Source organism: Streptopelia decaocto, assembly GCF_964273445.1.
Source record: "Streptopelia decaocto genome assembly, chromosome: 3".
Lineage (NCBI taxonomy): Eukaryota > Metazoa > Chordata > Aves > Columbiformes > Columbidae > Streptopelia > Streptopelia decaocto.
The window spans coordinates 7,536,039-7,562,565 of record NC_138656.1 but is presented as its reverse complement, the minus strand read 5'-3'; the positions used below and the strand labels follow the sequence as shown (position 1 = coordinate 7,562,565).

Sequence of the window (26,527 nt, the reverse complement as noted above, 5' to 3'; positions counted from 1 at the left end):
GAGTGGATCAGCAATTTTTTTTGTTCTTTTAAACCTATGAGCTTTATGGTTCATAGTAATAGGATGCTAACAATAAATCCTAAACATGGCTTAGATGTCTGTGTTCCATATTCTGCTATTACAGCGTGTCCCACAGCCCCAGACTGCCTCCTCCATCCTTACTGGCAAGAACACAAACTTCTCTTTCTCAGCCACAAAAATATTGTCCCCGCGTCAAGTGTCATTTTAATTACAGTGCGCGCAGCACATTGAAAACAAAAGGAGTTTTCAAACCATGGGAGTGCGATTTCTAAACAAATATTGCACAAGCTATTGTTTTGCTTATGTTATTCATTTTGTGTTTAATTGGAAGACTTTGTAGTTAAGCTCTTATCAAGTTGCTGCAGAATTTCCAGTTTGCTGCACCGGTGGCATAGAAGAAGGATGTCTTTCATTCACATTCATTGTGCCACGGAATAAAATTGATCTTGATTGTTGGTAATGTGGTTGCCTAGTGTGCTTTGTTCATGATTGTTATATTTTTCCTTCTGAAAGGCAGAAAAATAATAAATGGGTGTCTAATGCTACATGCTGCATTAATATGCAGATGCATATTAATATGTAGATGCAAACTATGCTTTAGTATTAGAAATTTGGAGTGGGAGCGGCAATTTACCATCAAGCTACTTAGTTTTTATTCATGGACGAGAAACAAATAGAATTTTGATGAGTTTACTGCTCTTCTGGGATAAACCAGTGTCCCAGTCATTTGGTTCTGTCAAAGTTCCATCCAGATAATGTATTTTCTTCTAACCTGTGTTAAGCTTCTGTGTTTAGACACCACTGACTGTAAGTGTCCCATATACTATCTCATATCATTTTGCAAGGCATACACACATTTTTAAAAGAGAAACTAGTCAAAACTAGTGCATGAAGACTTGGTTCAGATGGTGAGGTAAAAACTTGGACATAGTGAAAGGGAAAAAGAGGTGGAAAAATAAAGGAGCAGTTATTTAGGAGGGAGACTTTGACTAAGATGCTCCTTTTCAAATGACAAGTGAAATTGTACTTTGGCTGATCTTTATACTCTTCCCCTTTGAGAAGTATCACAGATTACAGAATTGCAACTCTTTTGCTCAAGGGAAGGTCAAGTTAAGTATTCCAAAGGCATGCTTTCAACTCAGTGTTAATGATTAAAGAAATTACCCAGCACTCCTCCAAGGGAGGCACAGCATGATTATACTGTGTGGGTGTGCCATTTGCTATCAGTAATGACTTGTACACCTTGGTTAATTTAAACCACACATTCTGCAGATGAGTAGCCAAATTATGTAAAACATCTATGAGTTTTTTTTTTTTGAAAATCATGTCTGGATTGGGAGACCCAGATTAATATTTTAATGGAGAGAAATGCTGCACCAAGTGTTACTCCTTGACCAGTGTGGGGATGGATGGAAAGGGATGGATAATTAAAGGCTGGGGATCTGGGAGGGGCTTGAAGGCATCTGTTGAGAGCTGAGGTTATTAGCTGAGAACAGACTCCCATATTATGGGATGTGGAGGAGGAATCGATACCAGGTTGTATATATTAAGGGAAAAGGAAAGGGGCCAACTGATGATAGAAGGCCACATACCGCATTTAAAAAAAAAACCAACACGTTTCCATGTTTGTCAGCCTAAAAATAAATATATGTAAAAGCCAGTTAGGGAGGAAATACAGAGAAAATAACGGGACATTTTCTTACATTTGGTTAAAGCAAAAATCCAAAACCAACCAAGCAAAACCCTCCAAAAACACAAACCAAGAAACCGACAGGATCATTGAAACCTTTCCTTTTGAGAAGGGGCTGAGTATTTGCAGAACATAGAGAGCTGGCAAAGATACAAAGAGTGAGATTAACAATAAGGAAAAGTAAATGAAGTGTCTGAGATAAACTGAAAGAAATTGGAGCTATAGGAAGGAGGTTTGGTGGTTGGTGGTTTTGTGTTGTTTTTGTACTTCTGCATGTCAAGTAGATCTCCGACAGAAAAAGAAGTAAATATACTGTTGCAGTGCTATAAGATAAACACAGTAGTAAAGTTTAGTATTATATTTGAAGTACTAATTTCCTGTCCTATAGTAAACATCATTGGTTGATGCCAATAGCTTATGTTGTGGCATTTTATTGTTCAATATTTGCCGTGCTGGATTGCCGACTGATGACAAATTTTTTCCCCAAGCTTCTTTTGTCTTAAAAAACTTTCTATGTTTTTAGGTTTTCAAGAATCTTGGTACAGATGTAATTAGGTCTGCTTTCGAAGGTTATAATGCTTGTGTTTTTGCGTACGGACAGACTGGATCTGGGAAGTCCTACACCATGATGGGAAATGCGGTATGTTGGATTTTGCAAATGTGCATTTTTATTCTGTAGCATTGTGTTGAAATAATGCTGTTGCAAGAACACGTTATCATTGCTGATCCTGTCTGTATGCTACTGACCTCCCATCTATTGAACCTTGGAGTGGTAATCAGAGGTTTTAGAAGCTGTTTATGGGTAGGTATTTACAGTTGGAAGAAGTGTCTTTAAGTGATACTCCGTTATGTTGGATGAAAAGCAAATATTTTTGTTCAGTAACAAAACCAAAAATGTCAACTGTTACTGCTGATTATCTGTGCCGAACTCGAGGCAAGAAAGAAGATACTGATTTTGAGAATATGAATGATCAGCTCTTTGGGAAGAGATCTGGTTTTTAGGCCTGTTTTGAAGGGTCGAAAGATTAAAATAGGTCCTTGAGCCCTGTTTAGAGAAGGCTACCAAGTGAGGAGTAGAAACTGGGGATGCGAGGTGCTAAAGGTAAGTTTCAGCAAACCATTATGAGATGGTACAGTAACTTGAATTTTAAGGTTAAACTCCTGTTTAGCACTGCAGTGAAGACCCTGCAAGAGGAGCATTTGGCAGTGTTTGAGTGAAGGACAGGAGTTGCTTCCATGACTGCCCAAGGACATAAGGAACCTAGTGGAGCAGTTTAAAAGGGTGGACTCATGAAGCCTGTTTGCAAGGCAACCTCTGCAGGTTTTGTTCTCTTTTAGACCTTGGGGGGAAAACAACGCAGCATCTCTTTTCCCAGCAGAATTGAAAAAGGGGAATACTATCACTTGTCCTTCCTTAAGTAGATCACTCTTTTGAAATATAGTAAGATTGGCCACTTTGCACCTCTTTTAGTTTAGGAGAGTAAATTAGCTGTAAATCTTTTTCAGTTGTCACTGAAGAAGTAGCTTTATATTTGACTTCAATATGGTAAGCAGATTAGACTTTTGTAACCAGAAAATATGTTATGACCTAGATGTGGATTTCTATTTCAGAAATTTATAAAAGTGACATTTTTATGAGACTGCCTCACTGTATGTAATGACCGTAATCATCAAGACATTTTGCAAATGAACAGGTGCTGAAGTTTGTTTGACACTATTCAGTAATAAAGGTCTAATCTTCTTGCCATGATACATAAATACTTTAATCTGGATTTGTACAGCGTGTGTATAAAATATTCTCAGATGCCAAGTTAAATGCTTGAAAATTGATGGCCCTGTCAGAGAGACTACCTTGCTATAAGAAAACTTGAATTGGAAATAAATTTTCTTTTTTTCCTTACTTCTCCTTAAAAAGTATGAATTCCATTCTCATTTTCCTTTCAATATCTGCTGTTCCTGGCTCTGAAAGGCTTCTGCAATACCGTGTGCAGCAATCATTTCAAGAAATATGTGAACCACTTAGAATAAGTCTTGAGCAGAGATATTGAAATGATCAGAGATGTATAAAATATCATCTATCAAGAAGGTCAGACTTGCGTAAGCAGAGAAAAGAACACTGTGGAGGAACAAAAGTCTTCCAAGACGTGAAAGGCTGCTGCAGAAGGGGGTGGAATTATTTGTTCTCTGTGTCCAAGGTAGATGGGTAAGAAACAGTATATTTAAATTGCAATAAGGAGTTTTCTGGTTGAATAATGTGGAGGGGAAGAAAGGCTTTTAATGAGAAAATTAAGCTCTGGAGTGAACTCCCTGTTTTGGTTCTTCAGATTTCCATGGCTGGAAACTATAACCCAGAAAACAACCTGTCAAAGATGTAGTTGATCCTGCCCTGAAGCTGTAGGGAGTGAAAAAGGGAGAAAACGTTTAAATATAGTTTCTAATAAAGAGTATACATTCTGTGAGATGTATATTTTACTGATGAAGAATGCTGGGAACTGTGTGTTCTTCCTTTATCATCACTATATTGCTGTGGTTGAAGTTACTCGATTAGAACCAATATTTCATATTTTAAGACTCTCTTTGCAGTTGCTAAATTATGTCAGACACTAATGACTTGCCTAAAACTTTGTGATGGATCTTTCATGTTTTATCCTTAAGCTTTAATTAAAACTGTTCAGGTGTTTCCAAGCGTGAGATGAAAGAAAAGTCTTACTTTTTCCTGTTCCTGTGGCTTAAAAAACAAAAGGTGAAGGGAAAATTCCAACATTGAACCATGATGCTTTACCTGGATACTGATACATATTGACAAAGGTGGCTCCTTTCTTACCAAAGTCTCAAAAAAAGCCCAGTTAAGCTGCAACTTTTTCCCTTTGTCTAGGTGGGGGTGTTTTTTTATTGTACTTTATTTTTCTTTAAAGCAGGGTGCAGTCAGATGAAGGGCTAGGTGTCATAGGAGAGAACAGATTATTGTTTCAAAGAAGGAAGCCTGGTTTGAAAAGGACAGAGAGGCTGTGATTTAGAGGAGGAAGGAGCTGAAAAAAGGGCAAAATGGAGGGATAAGAGTATGATTAAAATAAAGAAGAGACTGCATGATGAATCACAAGTTACATCTAGGCAAAGGAAAGAGGAAGAGGAACACCTGGAAGAAGACTGCTGGGACAGAAAATGCAGTGGGAACCTGAAGAATGAGGACAGAGGGGACCAGCACAGGAGCAGACTGGAGTGGGCTTGGGCTAAAAGTGTTGGATTTTGTATGGGAGTCCAAGTAGAACAGAAATCTTCGCCCAAGGAACGCTCCCTCTGCCAGAGTCTGCTGCAGATTTGTCCACTCTCTGTGTTTTCCTGCTGCCAGATATCTGTAGAGTCCCACCAGGCAAACTTGCTTGGGTGCCTGGGCTGTGCTCATGTTGGATGTTGGGTCTGATTTGTCCTAAGTTGCCTCCTGCTGAATTACAAGGCCCCGATCTCTAAGCAAGAACACTTCTTGCCTCAGCGACGCATAGAATTGGAATTAGTCCATCGCATCAAGTATCTTCTGCATTTTTGGACTGGAGGCAAATTGTAGCTGACAGACTGTTTTGTAAGCTGCTTCTGAGTTTGCAGCTCGGAGCCCAGAGCTCATCTGTATGTATACGTCCTCTTCTTTCATTCCTGAGAGCCACGTTCACTCATTTCAGCTCTGAAGGAGCATTAGCTGCTGTTTTCCTCAGGAGGTGTGCACAGCAGGTTGTTGGTCATCAGCCTCATCAGACTGGGTGCGAATGGGGTGGCAGGGAAGAAGCAGCTCCTTGGCAGCTGAGACCAGAGCTGTGTGACACTCTGCTGCTGGGGAAAAGCCTGGCTTTGACTTATTGCCTTGCTTCTTGGCTGGAAGGGAGCAACGGGCAGGGAATGAAGCTTCCCTGGAGCACAGGGAAGGGGAAAGCTGCACGCTGAGCCTCTGGGTATCTCAGTGTTGTTAGCAGCTGCCTCGCACTCCGATATGTGCTTGACATCAGTGGTGCAGCAACAGCCTCGCTGGCGTGAGGCTCAATTCTCAAGTGCCAGCGTAACCAGGAAGATGACATCCTGCTGTTAGCTGAAGTGGCAAGGACCCTGTAATGGATAGTGGCAGCCCTGCTAGTAAACCGTGTGGTCTGTAGGGATCTGTGAGAAGGAATATGTTTTTTCAGTTTGCTTTATTCAACCAACTTTATGCATGAAAACTCTAACTGCAGAGTCGAACATTCAGGAATAGAATATCAAATTTAATTTGGCTGTACTGTGAGATACAGTGAATGTAGTTTTAATATTGCCGTTGCATGCTACTTTATCTTCTGCTGCATCTTTAAAGACAGCAGCTGGGGATTTGGGCTTTGAATGAGAATGGCTCACGGATGCAGGTAGATGGATCCTGTCCCGTTGTCTGCAGATGGCAAGTCCATGGTGAAATGAGATGGAAGAAGTTAGAAAAGATAGTGTTGAGATAAGACAGTTCACACGTTGCTCTGAGGAGCCAGTTTCTGCTTTAAGCAGTTAGGATTATTCAAAGGGCGAAATATATCCCAACAGCAAAGAATTGGAGCAAGTCTATGCATTCCAGTAAACACGAGGATTAGTGTCAAGGTGACTGCAGTTAAATAAAGGGCAGGAAAGTATTTGCTGAAAAGTTTTGATTTTTTTTTTCCCCCCCATTTTCTGCATGTCGGAACTCTCAACTAGTGATCTTGGATTTTATTCTTCAAAATATATTGTGCATGCATATACAGCCTTCGAAATAAGAACTGTTGTTATTGCAGGGTGATGCAGGTTTAATACCTCGAATTTGTGAAGGATTATTCAGCAAAATAAGTGAGAAAACAAAGCGGAATGAGGCATCCTTTCGAACAGAAGTCAGGTAGGTCTTGGCACGTTAATAGTTTGCTGCTTATCAAACTTGTTTCAGTTACAACCACCCCGTCTCACTTTATCTCTGAGAAAAGTGTGTGTTTTCCAAATAACTTTCCATGCTTGGCCTCAGTCCTATAATTGATTTTTTTGTTGGCAGTCGTAGTCAAAATGCACAATACTTCTAACTTCAATCCAACAGCTGTACGTTTTGCTTTACGTAAATGATTGTGAAAATGCCTTTGCTACTGAACAGCATGTTCCTTATTTTTACCCTTTATTTCAGGCTGACATTAGGAGATCTTGATATCGCTAATGTCTGCTTCCTTTCTACTCGCTTCTTTTTTGGCTTTTTTTTCCTTATGATACAAATGCACTGTAGTCACTAGTATCTTAAGCCAACTTTGGATCCATCTTGCTTTCAAACACAGTGTTAACGTGACTTTCCTTTCCTTAAACACTCAGTCAGTGCTTTTTCCAACCTTTCTCTTTCAGTTATCTAGAAATTTATAATGAACGTGTGAGAGATCTTCTCAGACGGAAGTCATCAAAAACGAACAATTTACGAATACGAGAACATCCAAAAGAAGGGCCTTATGTTGAGGGTAAAAACACTTTCAGTGTTTTGCACTGGATATTTTATTGCCTTTATATATTCTAAAATGTCATGTCTAATTGCATAGGGCATTTTAATCTTTTAAAATCTAAATGATGATGGATACAGTGCTTTCCTTTGATATAAAAGCATTAAAAGAGAATAGCCTCTCATTTTGTATCCCCACTCGCTTCCATAGTTCTAAGATTATTATACATATAGAGCTTTATCTGTACATTTATAACACATTTTTAAACAACGTTAAGAGATGCAATTGGTTTTAAGGATTTGTTGCCTATAAATGATAAGTCTTTAACGTTTAGATGGAAACAACCTGTTAGGAAGTAATTGTCTTTATCTGTCCTCTACCAGGGAAGGTTCATGTCTCTTGAGGGATTACGCTTATGTTATTGCACTAAATACTTTAGTAAGATTGCATATTTTTTTCTTAATTTACTGTAAATGTGTAAGTTCTCCATTGTTCATGAGGCCTCATTCCTTTCCTTAACTGATAAACAAGTACGACAATAAACACTAATTGCAGCAATACTTTGCAGTAGTGAGGGTAATTTGAATATTTTTGCAACGACAATCAAGTGCACCTATGAGCATACTGAAACACTCTGCTTTTCTTCAGACTTGTCTAAACATTTAGTGCAAAATTACACTGATGTGGAGGAACTTATGGATGCAGGAAATATAAATAGAACGACGGCTGCAACTGGAATGAATGCTGTCAGTAGCAGGTCGCACGCCATTTTCACGATCAACTTCACTCAGGTAACAAAACAAAAGCCCTTGTCTTAATATGTGTTTAGATTCAATAATTCATATGATAATGGAAAAATAAGGTTGTCAAATAAGCAGGTATGGGTAGAAAAGGAATATGTTGCTGTCTTGTGCTAGGGAAAGTTAAAAGTGTGGAAGTACTGTTTTGAGAATTATAAATATGTTTATCAGTGATTATAATCTTTAAAATTTGAAGTGTAATGGGATTACTTAAAATGATATTTAGTTGATTTTGAGGAGATAATTATAGGGAGGTCAGGCTGAATAACAGAGACTGGTGCCAGGTTGTTTCACGGTGCTGCAATGGGGAGGAGTGGGTGAGGTGCATGTTGTGTGAGAGCTCTCGTGTTATCACAGAATCACATCCGAGATTTATGAAACTAGCTGTCTCCATGGCCTGAATCATAGTGTAGAAGTGTTTTCTGAGCATTTTCTTGCTGACTCTGTTACTAGTGGAAAACTATTTATATTCCTTGATTTACTGATGGAAAAACTGAGAGATTTAACACATTTTCTCAGGACATAGTGATCTTTTGGTGCATATGTGGTAAACTCCTTTTCTAATGGCTCCTGCTCTTCATCGTTGTTTTTGGGGAGCTTTATAAATGGTCCATGGATAACCTGCTAAATGAAAAGAAGGTAATACAGAGGTGGTTCGCTCTACTGACAGAACTTGCATGTCTCTCCCTGCCAGACATACACAAAATCACATGCACCAGCTGTTCACCAATGATGGTTTGCTCATCACAAAGCTTTTGAAAGAAGATGACAGGCAAGCAGCGAAAGGTTTTGTTCTACTGTTGTACTGTAAAAGTAGAAGGAATTTTGAGACAGGACAGTCGGATTTGACTTAGGTGAATTAAGATAAAAATCAGAGGAAACCTCGGTTAAAATTGTAGAATAAAATTGCAGTTGCTACCTACTTGAACTTGGAGGCAGGGGGAGAAACTGAGTGTAAATATGTCTGTGTATGCTGTAACTTTATATGTTGAAAGCATAATAAAATGGTATCAGCACGTGGTCACTGTGCATTGTGTAAATAGCAACTCTCATTAGTCAGTGCATGTGCATAAATGACCAGAAATTTGCAAGTACTACAATTTAAAGAAGTGCTTGTGTGGGAGTAATCCAGCAATTCAGATGCCTTTCTGTGGCATCTCTAATCCACTTGTCTTCTCAAGCTCTGCTCTTGTGAACAAGTTAAATTCAGTCATGACATGAAAAAGGCTACTAGGTTGGATTCAGTAAAATTTCAGAATTTGGTAGCTTAACACACTTTTCTTTGTGTTTTTCTCTGTAGGCTAAATTTGATTCTGAAATGCCTTGTGAGACTGTTAGCAAGATTCATTTGGTAGATCTTGCTGGAAGTGAAAGAGCAGATGCCACTGGTGCCACAGGGGTTAGATTAAAGGAAGGAGGGAATATTAATAAGTCTCTGGTTACTCTGGGAAATGTAATTTCTGCCTTAGGTAAGTCACCGGCTTTTATACTTGTCTTTTTTTTTATCATTACACTTCTGTTCATATTTACTTACACAAGCAGAGGTCTAACACATACATATTTCCATTCATTTTCAAAAACTGTTTTGGTTTTTTATTTCCTATTTCCTTGTCACAGCTGATTTATCTCAGGATGCAACAAATCCTCTTTCAAAGAAGAAACAAGTATTTGTGCCTTACAGGGACTCTGTGTTGACTTGGCTGTTAAAAGATAGCCTAGGAGGAAACTCTAAAACTATTATGATTGCCAGTAAGTGTGTTTTAAAGTACTTTTTTTTTTGAATCCTGAATAGTGCATTCTTAATAAGAGTGGCTGTAAATAATGAGATTCCAGATGCTTTGTTACGGCAGAAAATTGTTTATATGTATTCATGTTTTCTTTATTTCTGAGTCTTCTAGTAACACCCTGCTTTTACCTACATGGGTGCATGTGTCACTGGCTGTTTGGTCACAAAGGTAACAAAGCATCCAGACTGTGTATGTGCAGTCGTTAGACATTTGTTTGCATAAGTAAGGATCATCTAAATGTATGTGCCTAATTTCTTTCGTTTGCTCATCTACCTCACTGCTGTGATTCTTTGACACATACCCAGTGTAACGGCCAATCCGATCAGTTAAACTTCAAGTAACAGTTCCTGCTTATTCCTGAGGTTCACTCGTATTCCAGACAGCTCTGTTACTTATGGTCAATGCTCAAACCTGGCTCTAGATAAAGTCTTGTACTTCTCTCCCCTTACACCTCTCCTCCCCTGCTTACAGTCTTCGATCCCCAGTAAAAAAAATGACTACATACGTAAAGCTGGAATGTTTTTAATACTAATGTGTGAATTGGTTTGCCTTTCCAAAACTGTTGGCTTTGTTGCATTAGTAGCAGAAACAACCTGGTCTCATTTGACATTCAGTGGGTAAGACTGTCTTTTTTTATTTAACCTGCTTTTTGAATGCACACAGTATTTTAACTTTCTGTCTAAATTTAATTATTTATAATCAGTCATCTAGCAAACTTTTCTCACAGTTTCCTTTTTACCCGTAGGAAGCTCTGTAAGGATCACCTGGTTTAAAAACCTACCTGTAGCACACTTATTGCAGGTTTTTGAACAAATTGGAATGGGAATTCCGTTCCCAAAATAACCAGGTGAAGCCAGGAGGATGTTTAAGGGAAGGGGAGGATTTTGGATATAAGGTGTGAAGAGAAGAGCAGCTCTGAAATTTCTCTCACTCTTTCCTGCTCAAATGAAGTGGAGTTTCACCATCCTCTCTTGGGAATGGTGGGAGAGCAGAACTGAGGGAATAAAATGCATTGGGTTAAGTTCTGGGTCTTCAGTGGTTTTGTTACAGTCAAATTCTCAGTGTAGCAGTTCCTTGTTTGCATGATTTTGGGGGCTGTTTTTAGAATCCGTGCCACTTTCTTTGTTTGGGCTCATCACTGTAGTACCAAGAGAGGATCTTGGACCAAACTCTGCTTTTTTTTTCCTGGCTGTTTAAATCACGCTGTATTGACATCTTTCTTCTTGATGCTTTCTTTCAGTCACAGAATCACACACAATCACACAATCAGAGAATGTTAGGGATGGTTGAGTAACTTGTTTTGGGTTGTGGTTTGTGTTTTTTTTTTTTTCTTTTTTCTTTTTTGTTTTAATTGACAAAGGTATTGGGAAGAGAAATTATAGAAACATAGTGAGCTTTTAGTGCCTATACTAATGGTTAGAGTGCCCAGCTGCTTTTTCAGCTACCTCCTTGTCTATTAAGGATGCTTCTGCTGGGCAGAGCCCTGATGGTTGATCTTTTCTCCAACAGTAACTGAACTGGTAATGCGGCTGAACGGCCGAACAGAGCCTGACAAGCTGTCCAGATCCGTTTGGCCTTCCTTTTCTGTAACTAAACACACAAAAAAAGCAGCAAGATCATCTCAGACTGTAGGAAAGGCTCTTAAACATCCAATTCCCATTTGTCATATTTCTATAACGTATTGTAACATCCTTCCAGAAATAGAATAATTTAGTGCAGAGGAGACTGTAGATAAAGTAGGGAAGTAATAGCGTGAGCAAGGGAAGTATAGTCTGTTGCCAAGTGCATCTCCCCTCATTCAGGGAGTCTCTACCACAAGAATAATATTTATTACTGTTGAGAGAATGAGGAAAGGCAGAATATTTTGGTTACTTGATAATTTTTACAGGTGTTTTCATGGTCGGATTCTCTGGGTCTCTTGTTCAGTTTGATTACTGATTTCTGGTCCTTTGGCATTTCTGCATGGCGTTCTCTTCTGTGTTTTTGCTCATCTATTTGAATGCAGTAATTATCTTTTTAATTGGGAACATCTTGTATATTGTTAGGAAAATTAAGTGAAGGAGAGCATTAGCACTTTCATTTAAACTCCATTGTTTTTCCTGATTAAATTGCCTGTAAAAATAATACCAATTTCTCTTGATGCATCAGCTAGGTAATAGTTGTGTGTGCTGCCAGATGCCTGCAGCTCAGCAGAACAGCTAGGTTTGTAAATTATAGCAGCTCTCATATGTTTTACTTTTTGTGCCTGCTTTATGTTTGAATGCTGTTTAATTTCTCTTCAAAACTTGGACTGAACCTACTGTGTTTTTATCTGAAGTGACTTTTCCATGCCATGATTACATTGAAAACTACAAAATACTGTTTGTCCCACTGTTCTTCTAAAAACATTCCAAGAAAGCTTGTGAAGTATTCACGTAGGATGTTTATGCTTACCAGAGAAATGTAAATGTTAAGTAGATTGACAGCAAGATTTCCTTAAAACGCTTGGTTGTTGGACCTGATTATTCTAATACACTATTCTAATACAGTGTTTACTTAACCAAAGGTATAATGACATGAAAGCAGTGGAGATAGGTGAAGAACTGGAACTAATTGTAGCCATACTGGTTAATCATATATTTCTGTTTCTTCATCCACATTAAGTTTATCTGACTTCTAAAATATAGACTAACTTTACTAAATGAAACATATGCTGCTGGATAAACTGTTTCTGATTTCATCTTAGCTATTTCACCTGCTGATGTCAATTATGGAGAAACTTTAAGTACACTTCGCTATGCAAATAGAGCCAAAAACATCATCAACAAGCCTACTATTAATGAGGATCCTAACGTCAAACTGATCCGTGAGCTGAGAGCTGAAATAGCCCGATTAAAAGCCCTGCTTGCTCAAGGGAATCAGGTTAGCTTTACTTGAAATTTATGTGTAATTTTCCTTGAGTTATAACATCTATTTCTAGAATGTAATGAGATAATTATCTTTCATTATATTGATTTGAGTAAACAAGCTCTATGAGGCTATGAATGAATATTATTTTCGTGATTGAATCAGTTTCCATATGGCCAGTAGATTACCTCTTTTAACATAAGGGGGGAAAAATTGTCATCCCAAAGCTTTTAGCTTTCTCTTGATATAATCAGAGCTTGATTGCAGTGTGCTGTGGAACAGGTCGTCACCACAGCATACGGAGTCTGAGCAGTAACATTATTTCCTGGGTCTAGCCTGATGGACTGAAGAGGTACTTTATTTATTGGTAGAAGGTATAAAGCATTTAAGATGTATAAATATTAAAATGTAGGAGTATAGATGGGTTTGAACAATTTTTTGTGTGTGTGTATGTGTTTGGCTGCATGGTACATTGGAAAGCACGTAACATGCTAAATATGTAAAAGTATTTTCAGTGGTGGTGTAAGAAAATGTGTGTCATGCTTTGCTTCCCTTTTGCACAGCTCTCTTTCTTGTTATAAACACTTGCTGCACAAGCTCAGGCTTATTTCTCCTCTCTTTCCAGGATAGTGAAACCAAACTAACAGTAAGGAATATGCAATTGGCCCAGGCCAGTCGTCTTTTCTAAATAATGTCACTTGGGACTGCTAGATTTCATACTTGAGCAAATACGATTGGGAAATATCTGAAACGATACTTCAGGTTTATTTGTAGAACCATCTAATTTTACTTTAGATAGACTGTGCAATGTGAAATGTCACTCAGCACAGACTTTTTTTAATAGAAGACTGGTACTTCAGCAAGATTTCATGCTATAAAATATTTGCTGAAAAAGGGGATGGGACCACAGTTGGAAGCTGTAATAGGCATTGTAGATGACTGAGGCGGAGAGCTCTGCTTTGTTACAAACAATTAGAAAACTCTTCATGGGGTTGAATTACTCTGTTGTACTTGTGTTTCTTCTTTATTCTTTAGGAGGGGAAAATTAATTTATTTTCAGAATATGATTTGATTTAGAGTTATCGAAGTAGATGTAACTTGGACCCCTTTGAAGATCTAATGCTTTAACCTAGTTCTGAGCTGTAAAACAGTGGATATCGCAAAATAAATCTGTTTCAGTTGTAGGATGTGATAAATGGCTGTGTGGGAGACAATAGAAAACTTGCTGAAGTTAATTGAATTTGTGATGGTTGGTAAAACAGCAGGTGGTGTTATGTATGCACAGTGGAATATAAATCTCGGTTTAATTTCTTTTGTAGTTTTCCTTTCTATTCCCAGAATACTGTATTGCAAATCTTTATGTAGATCACTGAAGATACTGGTTACCAAAAAATAGTGCTGGATTCAGTGCAGAAGGTCACAGAACAATGAGTATTGCGTGTGTGTGTACATGTTGTATAGTAGTTTTCCTCTTCTAAGGCCAGTTACATTAATATATATTAAAGATAAGCAGTGCACATAAGTATTATAGCAAAATGGTTAACTATTGATGTATAATAAGAAATATAAGGATAGATGTATCAGGAATTACCTGTTAGAAACTTGTGGCTGGTTCCAGTGTCTGCATGCATGTATATCCATAGTGAATGAAAATAGTGCCCTCAAATCGATAACTGGTATTTGAAGTATTTGCTTTGACAAGATTCATTACTCTGTTTACAGTATTTCAAGGTAAAATTATATATATTGCAGTTTAAAATACTTTATCATAAACAATTTTAAAAGTTGAACAATTGCATTTCTTTGATTCAGCCAGAAATTGTTACATTTTCCTTCTTTTTCTAAACTTGGTTATGTTTACTCTTTACAATTTCAGATTGCACTCTTGGATTCTCCAATAGCTCTAAGTATGGAAGAAAAGCTTCAGCAGAATGAAGCAAGGGTGAGTTACAATTTCATAAAGCAGTTTTTAATCCAGAAAAAGAAAAGTGGGGAAGCCTGGATGCAATAGTGTTGATAATTATCAGGATTTTTTGGATGCACAATTTAATTTTCTCTCACCATGGTACTGCAAACTGTTTTTAAAAAAATAGCGTTACTCAGACTTTGGAAGAGAGGAGAGGAAAGTATATGGAGTCATTCACCTACATGGCAGCAAATATTTAGTTCTGTATATTGTCAAGAAGTTGCCAATCAACTATAGATGATGATGCTTTTAAAAAATAGGGGCTCCTTAGGTGGTTTAAATGGTAAGGTTTATGCTGGTGCTGCTTGGATCTTTATTAATACAATTAGAGAATGAATGCATTGCTTTGAGAATCTTGTTTTGACCTAAGTAATTGGCACGGTGTCTGTCTGTGCTTTTCAGGATTCCCACTGGTACAACCAATTTTAAAAGAAACTTTTCAGTGAAATGATACTCTAAAAATAAACCTCCTGACAAAATTGGACGAAACACGTGTTTTAGTATGAACTATAGCTGCAAAATAGACTCCAGGCTTCTCCATAAGCCAAGTTTCTGCTGGAAACGCATTTCAGAACTTGGTAGTATATGCAAGAACCCTTATTGTGTTGTGTTCAAAAATTAAAGTAGGACCTGCGTAACCGTAGTAGGAGCCTTCAGTTGCAAATTATCTTTTTCATCTTCATACGAGGTTTAGAAAACAGGTTAGCTGGATCAGAGCTGAATGATAATATTGTTAGTACATGTAGTATGGTTTTATTTTTGGGCACAAACATAAGGCCTTTATCTAACAGTAGCTGAGTAATATGAAGTGCTGACTATTTGCTAATTACAGTATGTTATTCATGCTCTGACAGTAATCACTGCTTGTCCTGCTCCGAAGTGTTGGCCCCTCTGCGTGGGGAGTATATCGAGCATATTTTATTATCTTTTGTCAGCCTCATTAGAAGGTTACGTGATTACTATTCATGATAATTACAATAGCCATAATTACTGAAAAGTCTTTCTAGGTGTTGCAGTTTATGGCTTTTTTAATAATTGAATGAGTGCAATAATTAATTTGTTTATACAGATCTAAAGATTTTATCACCATATTTAAATTATCTGACAAATATATGGAGGCTTTCTTTAATGAGCTGATTTGTTCTCATATAGCAACAATGTTTAAATGATTTCTGAGGAACAGAAATTATTCTGGTATGGTAAATAGACTTATGGACCTCCATGCTTTTCTTTAATTTTTTTTGAATTATTTTTTGTTTTAACATTCTGATAAGCAACACTAGGACCCATATGGTGCATTGAAAGATGTATTTACTTTTGTCTTTTGAAATCTTGAGATATAGAGATGAGAAAAACTTCTTTAGTTCCCATTGATTAATTTGCAGCTGATCTGCAGAGACAAGTAGGATGGTAAGCTGGAGATATCAAATGTGGAGATGTTTGGAGGAACTGCACTGATTACCTGTGTTGTTTTTTTCTTTTTCTACAATGGTTTTATACATAAAGTAATACAGGGATGTAGCTGGTGGTTTGGTTTTGTTTTTTGGTTTGGGTTTTTTCAGCTTTTTGCAGTTGAAGTGAATTAAAAAAATTGCTTATGTTTTCAAAAGTCTCTGTATTTAATTCCTGCACAGAAATCTGGTGATTTAATAAATGAAAGTGTCTCTCTGTATACATGTTGTATTCAAGGTGATTTATGATTCCAAGTCAGCCAAAGCTTTGAGGTGGATGTGCCTGAAGCACCCTCTATGCAGTGCTTTCTAAAAAGCCCAAAAGGCTCTGAAATGAAAGGAACCTTTACTGGTATGACAACTGTGAAAGTTAACTCATGAGATGGACGAAACCTAAGTGTTCATAGCCAATACTGTCCCTGTCTGTAACGCTTTTGCCAGCAGCTTCCCTCTTGTGTGCTGAATTTGATCAAGTATGTGACTTCTAAGTTGCAGCAAACTCTACTCTGATTCTCTCCTGAAGGCTGCCTGTCTGATTTTTCCTCTGCATGCCATTCTCTGCAGGGTATTTTAGCCTGAACGTGCCTATTTGCACTGTAGGAAAGGAGCTGTTTTGTTACAGCGAAGGGATCAATCTGTGGCAGTAGACTTTGTAGGACTGATGAAGCACTTAATGGAATTATTCCATTTCCTCCAAAATGAATGCCATTATGTGAAGTGGCTATTCCTGTCCTTTGTTTTGTTTTATACTATAAATAAGATTTTTTCTTTCTTTTTGAGAGAGAGAAATTGTAGGTATGGCCACTTATTGGAGGAGCAACAGTGCTCTTCTAGATGTTTAAGTACTAATGTTCACAAAGAATTGCACAAATATTTAATACTTCTCTGAGAATGCATTATCAAGGACTTCAGAAGATATGTGATTTTTTTTTTCAGTATTTGTTTTATTTTATAGGTACAAGAACTGACCAAAGAGTGGACAAACAAGTGGAATGAAACTCAAGATATCTTGAAAGTAAGGAAAACAAATACATTTTCAACTTGGCATTTGAACTAGTCTTAAAAGTTTTTTCTTCAAAAATGTTTCTGTTCTAAGAGCAAATATTCAGGTATGCTGCTATTTTTGAATAAGGTTTTAAATAATTGTTAATAAAAATGAGCACAACTCTTTCTTTGTTTTCACCATATTGACCTTGGTGCAAAACAGCTTCTCTCTTAACAAATCTTTAAAATGCTGCATGTTTTTATTGAGTTACAAACGAAGAAAACATGGCAGAAGCACCAGTACATCTCTCATCCTCTTGGTGTTTTTGTTCTATCAATAAGACCTGTGAATAATCACGTTTTATCTTACATTCATCTCAGTGAATGTATTGCATAGTGGATACAGATTTTTGCATTGGCCTTCAGATTCATGTTTCGGTCAGCAATGGCTTGTAAACTTGAAAAACAGCTTTCAATGGGATTTCTGCAGTTGAATCTCCTCCAGTAGGTCTTGATCAAACCAGACAGATGCATCTGAGGTAAGTATGCTCTGGAGTCCCAAGCACAGGGATTTTTGCAACTGGTTCACATAAGCTGGTTTACATTGTGCTCTTTATATGACTCCAGACTACATCTGGAGCAGTTAAATCCACGCGGTGCTCTCTTGTGTTTTGTAGATTTAATACAGATCCAAGGGGGCAACTTGGTGATTTTCTGTGCTGTGATTTTTGCATGATGTAGACTTCAGACTTTTGTGTTCTCTGCATGTATCTTTGCTGCTGTTCAGTTGTATGGGTAAGATTTTATGTTGGCATTTGGCTCATGATTAAGGTGATATTTTAATAGGCTGCTTTGTAATTCCACACACGTATATAAGCACATGTGTGTGCGCACACACAGAGGAATAATTCACAGTTTCCTTTCCGTAACATAGACTGACATTTTTTACCAAATTTTTTAACTACCCTGTTAAATAAACATTTTGAAAACAAATCTTAAGCATTCATGATTTGCTGTACATAAACTTGTTTGGACTGCAATTCAAGCAAGCATTTAGAAGTAATTTTTTAATTCCCCTTATCACTGAAACTTGATTTTTGTAGTTGATTTTTCTTTTTGTGTATCACTTTAATTTTTTTTGAAAGTTCACCACCATGTCTTTTATCTGACTTCCAAGTAAGTTGAATGACTCCGTGCTTAAAAATAAAGCACAAATAGCATGGAGAACAGAGCAGAGTTGGTAACTGCCTAGCAGATGGCGTGACAGAATGGACTGTTTAATGTCTGTCCACCTACTGAACTGGGAATTACCATTTGCATATTCCTCCAAGATGTTTTCGGTCCAATTTTACATTATTTCTTTGTTATTTTGTTACCTTGAAGCATCTATATGCACATAGAACTTTATTAAGCCTCTCTTTACTCAGGTCTAGATTGGGGAGTTCATTGTCACATGGAGAGTTTGTGAATTTTCATCAATTGTGAAAGTGAACATGATGTAGCGTATGGGAAGTCTTTAGAGCTCAATGTTGGAAATGCACTGATTCTTCCACAGAAAATACAGCATTGTAGAAGTTGTTAAGTGAACAGTTCCTATAAACAAGGGAAAGTTGCATTTGTTAAATAGCTGAACACAGGACTTAAAAACACAGAAGCTGTGATTTTGCTTCTCTGTTATGGAGCTTTTGTTAGTTTAATTCACGTGGCTTCTGTATTTTGCTCTTTTATATGCTGATATCTGAGTACATTAACGTAGCTTATATTTCACTTTTGGGTTAAAGCTGATAAGACTTTCTTGGCCTTGAAAGCTGAAAATCTGCAAAAGTTTTCTTGGTTGTATTATTTTATTTTGCCCAGTTTTACTGAAGATATCAGTACTTTTATTCACTCCTTGTTTAATGATTCCTGAAATCATTGCCAGCATACAAGTGGAAAAGGGCTGTTTGAAAATTTGCCAGGCTTAGCAGCTACAAAGCTGATTTTAAACTATGGAGAGCAGCTGTGTTTCTTGTACTGGGCTCCTAGAATTTCACTGGCTTTTTTGTTTCATTATTGATGTACACCCCCTTGCACACAGAGACCTGACACATTGTTCATTTGTAAAACTAGAATGTCTCAGCACCCCTTGAGAGACTGGCTTTGAGTGTCCACCACACCACAGCCACAACTGCAACTTTTTCCATGCCGTAATTCAGTATCTTTCAGGTCATTCTTCATTAAAGTACTTAGAATTTCACGTTTGCATTTATTTATGATCAAAACCTGCTTCTCCTTGCCTCCCCCTGGGCTCACGGTCCTGAGATAGTTGCTGCCCTACAGTGGAGAATTAAAAACCTTTTGCTTTTCAGTCCCTAACACCTTTTGCTCCGAATCTTTTAGGCAGTAGGTTTTGAAAATTAATGTAAACAGCTACCTATTACCTATTAATACATGCCTGCTAGATGCAGGTGCACTTACTAGTAGCTGAATGCTATTTGCTATTCTATTATATGTAGTTACGCATTTTCATTCTAGGTTCTAAATATGAGAGTTCACATGGTTTTGAATTTTTCTCACAGGGCAATGGGAAAATCTGTTCATGTTTAAATCCAAAATAATTGAAAGGGTTTTGCATAAGGCTTGTAAAATACAGGAAGCAAGATTCACAGAGCATGTTGGTATCTTCTACTAGATTAACAGATATTGCTGGAAAAAGTTACCTGGCTTTTACTGAACACAGCGCTTTCATCAGGTCTCACAAAGAAGCGATGCTCTCTGTTTTGCAGGGAAGATGTTCCTCAAACTTCTTCACCCTTGCCAGTTATTTTGAACCTTGTTTTAAATTAGAGCAGCAACATCTAAATCCTACCTTAAAAATAATTCATAGAGAATGGAAAATACTATCCAGCTAGAAAATACTGAGGAAGAGGGAATACCGTGTGAAGGCAAGGTTTTGATAAAAAGTACTTGGCAGCTTAAAATTCAATTATTTCAGCTGGCACAGTGCCATGTGTGCAGCTGACATGCACATCCCAGTATTCTTCATTATTTCTGCTTGTAGCTTTTATCCCTTTTGACTTTTGTCTGTGTGCATTTCACCCGAAGTTACGGGTTTCCATCACGGTGTGCATCTTCAGGCTGGGGATGTTGGACTACCCTATCTTGAAATGTTGTCAGTTCTGGATTTGGTGCAGAGTCTGTGTGGCTGAATGTCATTATCAGCTGTGAACATCTTGTATAATCCTTCATATATGCTGTTGTCAGATGGGACGTGTCTTGGACAGGTGATGGGAGTATTGATAACACGCTCTCTTTCACCTAAAGCCCAAATCCTCCCATTTTCCTTATGCAGAGATTAGAACACTGCATACATGGGGGGTTTAAATTTGTGCTGGTTCCATATGAGGTATGGTGGTGTTAATCACTCTGAAGTGACAAGTGTTGTTTTCCGTGATGATGTTTGCTTTCGTGCTTGAACTCCTCACTATTATACAACAAATAAGGGATTGTAGCATAGAGAGTGTTGGTCTCTTCTCCCAAGTGGCAAGTGATAGGACAAAAGGAAATGGTCTCAAGTTGTGCCAGGGGAGGTTTACATTGGATATTTGGTAAAAATTGTTCATGGAAAGGGTTGTCAGGCATTAGAACAGGCTGCCCAGGGAAGTGGTGGAGTCACCATCCCTGGAGGTGTTTAAAAGACATGTAGATGAGGCTCTTAGGGACATGGGTTAGTGCCAGAGTCAGGTTATGGTTGGACTCGATGATCTTGAGGTTCTCTTCAAACCAAAATGATTCTATGATTCTATGACGCTCTAACCTTACTTACCTAGTGCTACACTCCATCCCCTCTTGCTCTTTTTAATCAAGGGGAGGATAGTTTAGTGCTTAATAAACTTAATAAATATGTAGAATGATGCTTCAGCATTGGGTAAAATACTGAATTGAAAGCCAAAGTGATAGCATTTTATCTGAAACCTGTAACCTTTGGCTTACATCAAATGTTACCAGCTATTGAAAGAATTGTACTTTACAAACTAGCACTGCTTTACTTTGCTCCTGTATCTTCAGGTGGCTTGGAACCTCAGCACTTATTTAACTCTAGGTTTTTGCTTTCATCTGGCTGTCACTGAAAATTTCAATGGATTTTTTTCCCCTTCTGTTAATGATCTTCCGTACATAGCCCTGAGGAGAAGAGGAGGAAGGAAGAAAAACTGTTTGCTCTTTTTCTTAGTTTAGCCCTTTATGTATTGTTCTGCTAAAGATCAATCCTGGGGTCTGTAATTTCTTCGGATGCTTTCTAAGATGTTAGAGTAACCTATCCAACTTTCGATTTTTCTCTTTCTTTGAGGCTTTAATTGGTACAAAATTTCTTTTGATGTGGCTTCTATATTTGCCTGCATGTGTTGTCATTCTCCTAGAGATCTTTTTTCTTTTACTGGCGTCTTATTTTTGCCATTTCTTGTGCATGTTCCAATTTCTTTCTCTAACCTTTAGCAGCTTTTGTATTAATCTCTTTAAAATGTATACTCCTTTATATAATCCTCTGCTTTTTTTTCCCTCCCAACTTCATTTTAAATTTCTTCTCCCCTTTACTGTTTGTGTAGCTTTTGCCTTCTTTTGATGTATATTTTTTGCACCTAGCATTAAGGTAGAGACTTTTTTTTTTTTTAAGTAGATTTAGAGTTACCTTTATTTCATTATCCTGTTGTTTGCATCTAATCATGTCATTAGCTTTGTGTGGCAGAGCTCAGCTGATGTGAAAGGATGCAGGGAGATCTGTCTTCATGGATTCTGTTAAAGGACAGAGGTTTTTTTGTATGTGTCTAATTCTCATGATCAATAGTTTAACCAGTAGCTGCGTCAACTGGCTTTGTCCTGTTGGATTTAGTGGCACAGCCTCACTTTCATCAATAATACTAATTCTGCTGCAGCCCTTTACCGCATGTTGTGTAAATATGTTATTGAACACTGTTGATTTGATCTTTTTTTGTGCCCTTTGGTTGAGTACTGCAGGTTAGTAGTGCATTTTTATGGCTTAACAATGGTTGTTCCTACCCGAGGAAGAAAACTGTTGCTTGTATGCCTGTCTTCAAGCATTAACAGGTACCTTTTTTTTTATATCATGCGTCTTTGGGGAGATGAAATAGTCTTAATTTGCTCTGATGAATACATAAAGACTCATATCAGTTATTTCGGTAGGCAAACTCACCTAAATGGAAGAATATTCTTTCTTTATGAATCTTGGCTATACCCAGCAAAGACACTAGGAGACCAAAACTCAAAGTAATTGTGTAACTATTTATGAGGTGCTGATTAGGGTGGCAGAAGCTAACAGATTTTTATTTTAATCATTTCCTTTCCATGCTGGTTTGTATACTGTAGTGAACCCTGTCAAGAGCAGTGTGTTGTGTTCTCTATAAATGCTGCTTTAATCTACATAATTTTTAAGCTGCAGTTGCTGAATGGTATTTATACACCTTTATCTCCGTTCTTCTGCCTGTAAAGACTGGGCACACATCACCATTTTTCTGTTTTCGGTCTTTTTGTTACTTCCTATTAACCTTGACTGGCTTGGCTCCTCCTCTTCTCACTTGGTTTATGTTCTACCCCAGTACTTGGTGATTGTGCATTAGTCATGGAATGTAATTCTTGTCCAAAAATCTGTCATTGTGACACTTCCCCACTCAATACCTTCCGCAACCAATGAGATCTTGTGGGGTTTGTGCTTATTCCATAGTATGATTACTAGAACATTAGGAACTGAATGCATAATATATTAGTTCTTGATCACTAATGAATAGCTGGTGGTGATTTTTTTTTTAAATTTAGATATACGTACATTTTATATATGTAAAATTATGTGATGAACAAAAAAACTACAGCTTTATATGTGTGATTGTATAACTTTAATTGTTTTACCGTTGGTTAAGTTTGGTTATTGGAAAGTTGCAAATAATGTTGTTTTTATGAAAGGCACCAATGTAGGCTTTAATCCTGAGTTTAAAAAGTACCTGTGGCTTTTTGAGACCTCTTTGAAACTTTGGAACACAGGTCCTAAAATGGTTGTATTTACAGGCTGAATGGAAAAAAGAGAGTTTTAAGAATGATGTGCATTTATATACAAAACAATGTATGCATCATACTGTATTTAAACTGTTCATTTTCAGTTTTGACATATGTGTTTATTTGTATGTTTGGCAAGAGAAAAGCTTGTTTCTAAGGATTTTTAACGTTTCAGTAAGTGAATCATTTTTGTAAAGTTGTTCCTAGTTAGACATGTTGGTGTTGCATCTTGGTTATGATGTCTGTTGGCTGTGTTTGAAACATAACTGTACTTTTAATAGGAGAGTTAAATCTGTACTTTGATTTTATTTGTTATAACTTCTTCTATTTGTCATCTGTATTAGACAACACTCGTGTGCTTCTCGTTTTTGTTTCCTTTCTACAAGTTGTCTTCTGCTTGAATTTTTGAGGAAGAGGTTCAAAAATCCCTGCAAAATTAAAATAGGGTAGCGTATCTATGGACCTGGCAGAAAAAATTTGTCAGATGTTACTGCTGAATTTGTTTTCTTTTAGAAAAGCTGATAGGATAAACAGAATAACAACTAGGGCCAGAGAGTTGTGGTCAATGGGGCAGAGTCCAGTTGGAGGCCTGTATCTAGTGGAGTGCCTCAAGGGTCAGTGCTGGGGCCTATATTATTCAATATATTCATCAATGATTTGGATGAGGGAATAGAGTGTACTATCAGCAAGTTTGCTGATGACACTAAGCTGGGAGGAGTGGCTGACACACCAGAAGGCTGTGCTGCCATCCAGAGACCTGGACAGGCTGGAGAGTTGGATAGGGAAAAATTTAATGAAATATAACAAGGGCAAGTGTAGAGTCCTGCATCTGGGTAGGAACAACCCCAGGTTCCAGTGTAAGTTGGGGAATGACCTATTAGAGAGCAGCGTAGGGGAAAGGGACCTGGGGGTCCTGGTGGACAACAGGATGACCATGAGCCAGCACTGGGCCCTTGTGGCCAGGAAGGCCAGTGGCATCCTGGGGTATATTAGAAGGAGGTTGGTTAGTAGTTCCAGAGAGGTTCTCCTTCCCCTCTACTCTGCCCTGGTGAGACCACATCTGGAATATTGTGTCCAGTTCTGGGCCCCTCAGTTCAAGAAGGACAGGGAACTGCTGCAGAGAGTTCAGCACAGGGCAACAAAGACGATGAAGGAGTGGAGCATCTCCCGTGTGAGGAAAGGCTGAGGGAGCTGGGGCTCTTGAGGTTGGAGAAGAGGAGACTGAGGGGTGACCTCATTAATGTTTACAGATATATAAAGGGTGAGTGTCACGAGGATGGAGCCAGGCTCTTCTCAGTGACAACCAATGATAGGACAAGGGGTAATGGGTTCAAACCGGAGCACAAGAGGTTCCACTTAAATTTGAGAAGAAACTTCTTCACTGTGAGGGTGACAGACACTGGAACAGGCTGCCCAGGGAGGTTGTGGAGTCTCCTTCTCTGGAGACATTCAAGACCTGCCTGGACACCTTCCTGTGTAACCTCATCTGGGTGTTCCTGCTCTGGCAGGGGAATTGGACTAGATGATCTTTTGAGGTCCCTTCCAATCCCAAACATACTGTGATACTGTGATACATTTATCAAACTGAATTTGTATGGAAAGGAAAAATGCACATTTGAATTAGTCTCTTATTAACATGTTACGCTTAGTAGGATTCCCTTTAGCTGGTTTGTGAATGTTATGCAGAAGACAAGATACTAAGAAAGTTTTAAAAGTGCTGATGTTAATTATTCTTGCCTATCTCAGTCAGAAATCACAATAAATGATGATAGCTTCTTTTTCTAGAAGCCTGTTTAAATGTGATTTTGGTTTCTTACACTAGATGTCACTGCAGATACAAAAATCAGTTTTTTCTGCATGCTTAATTCAGATTTAATACAGATATTTTAAGGCAAAATGATTTGCAATATCTTGACTTTCATTGCTGTTCGGATCTACTAAAATAAGATTATGAAAATGCCAAAACATTGGCTTAGGAGCAAGTCCCGAAGAACCTGAGTAACTGTTTTGACAGAAATGCTTCTAAACAACAATTCACAGGTGGGATGCACTGTAAAGTGGTTATGTACATTTGAAATTTTTGCAATTATTTGTCAGTACATTATTCAACTCTCTTTTTCAGAATACTGTATATCTAGAGTAGTTCACAAATTACCTAAAGCCTTTAAAACATATTTATTTTCTTAACTTTATTATAGCTCTGATGCTTTGTAGATATAAAAGAACAGTTTCTGGAAGAGGTGGTATCTTTTATTTGACCAGGTAATATTGTTGAGAAAGCAAACAGGCTTTTGCACATACAGATCTTTCACCAGGCCACTTCTACTATTTGTTTTCTTTTAATGGATCTTGCAGTTGAAAAGCCAGAAGCAATGATGTGCAGCTTCTATTTATGACCATTTTCCTTAACATTCTTCTGTTCATTAATCACTTCTGTACATTTAGAATTGAACGTCAGTACATTATAATTTTAAAAATTGGGGGGTTTTCCCATCTTTTTTTGAGAAAGTTGTCTGGCAACAAGGAAATGTTTCCTGTTCTCAATCCAGTATTTACCCACAACTCCTGCCTCCTGAATGAAGACGAGTAATATCTAGTTTAGCTCTTGATTTTCTTAGGGTTTGTTTGCTTATACCTGACCTTGTGCATTACTTATTTATTTCCCAGGTGCAGCAGCTGCTGGCAGTGGTTGTAGTCTATAAAATCATCTGCTCTGGTTGTGAGATTTAAAGGTGGGATGAATTGTCGTTACTAAATGTCACATAGCTTCTCTCCCCCAAAGCCGCTATTGATAGGCGTCTTGTTCTATAGGGGTCTCTTCAGAAGCCAGAACATGAAAATGTGGCATTGTATCTTCCTGCCCCATGTTTTGTTGTTGTTGTTAAGATGAAATGAATGTATTTACATCCCAGGATCTTTATGCTATTGGCCAACACACGGATTTCTGTTTTGGAGTTTGAGTTTGGACAGAGATCAACCCAACATGATCTGTTTTACCATAGATAGACATTGTTTTTTCATAGTGTATTACGGAACAGATGCCATTATTAAATTATGACTATTATTATAACTGATCATCTCTCTTCAGTCTGGTATGTATGCTGAGGACAATGCTGACTGAGAAGAAAGAAATACAGTGGAATTTCCTATAAAAGCAAACAAACAGGAACTTTTTAAGGGGTGTTATGGTTGTCCTGAGATACACATTACTTTTTCTTCAGGAGAGCAGCTCTCATTGCTCTTCACTCACCAGTGATTTTTTCAGGGCTTTGTCTACTCTCAGCATTGGCTTGCTGTTGTCAGAGGAAGAAAAAATACTAAATTGGGAACTGGTGCTACTGATGTACTGTAGGTCTTTTCCTAATAGAAGCGCTATTGAAAGGGTCCCAGCCACCTGGGGAACGCCAAGTGCAGCAGTCAAAAGTAGATTTCAAAAGAAATAGTTGTCTGATT

At 37.8% G+C, this 26,527-nt stretch overlaps 1 protein-coding gene across 12 annotated transcripts in view; it reads left to right on the top strand.

Annotated features, from left to right (window-relative positions):
• The window catches only part of LOC309437627 (kinesin-like protein KIF16B), a 133,737-nt gene that overhangs the window by 18,583 nt on the left and 88,627 nt on the right, over positions 1–26,527 (top strand). For all 12 annotated transcript variants that reach the window (XR_014183588.1, XR_014183589.1, XR_014183590.1 and 9 more), the window contains exons 4-12: positions 2,235–2,351; positions 6,487–6,584; positions 7,070–7,179; positions 7,807–7,949; positions 9,259–9,427; positions 9,576–9,707; positions 12,471–12,646; positions 14,508–14,573; positions 17,004–17,063. Coding sequence is in view for 8 of the 12 variants with exons in the window: in XM_082048191.1 (XP_081904317.1) it covers positions 2,235–2,351; positions 6,487–6,584; positions 7,070–7,179; positions 7,807–7,949; positions 9,259–9,427; positions 9,576–9,707; positions 12,471–12,646; positions 14,508–14,573; positions 17,004–17,063 (1,071 nt within the window). In the remaining 4 variants the exon portion in view is untranslated. The remainder of the gene's footprint in view (positions 1–2,234; positions 2,352–6,486; positions 6,585–7,069; positions 7,180–7,806; positions 7,950–9,258; positions 9,428–9,575; positions 9,708–12,470; positions 12,647–14,507; positions 14,574–17,003; positions 17,064–26,527) is intronic.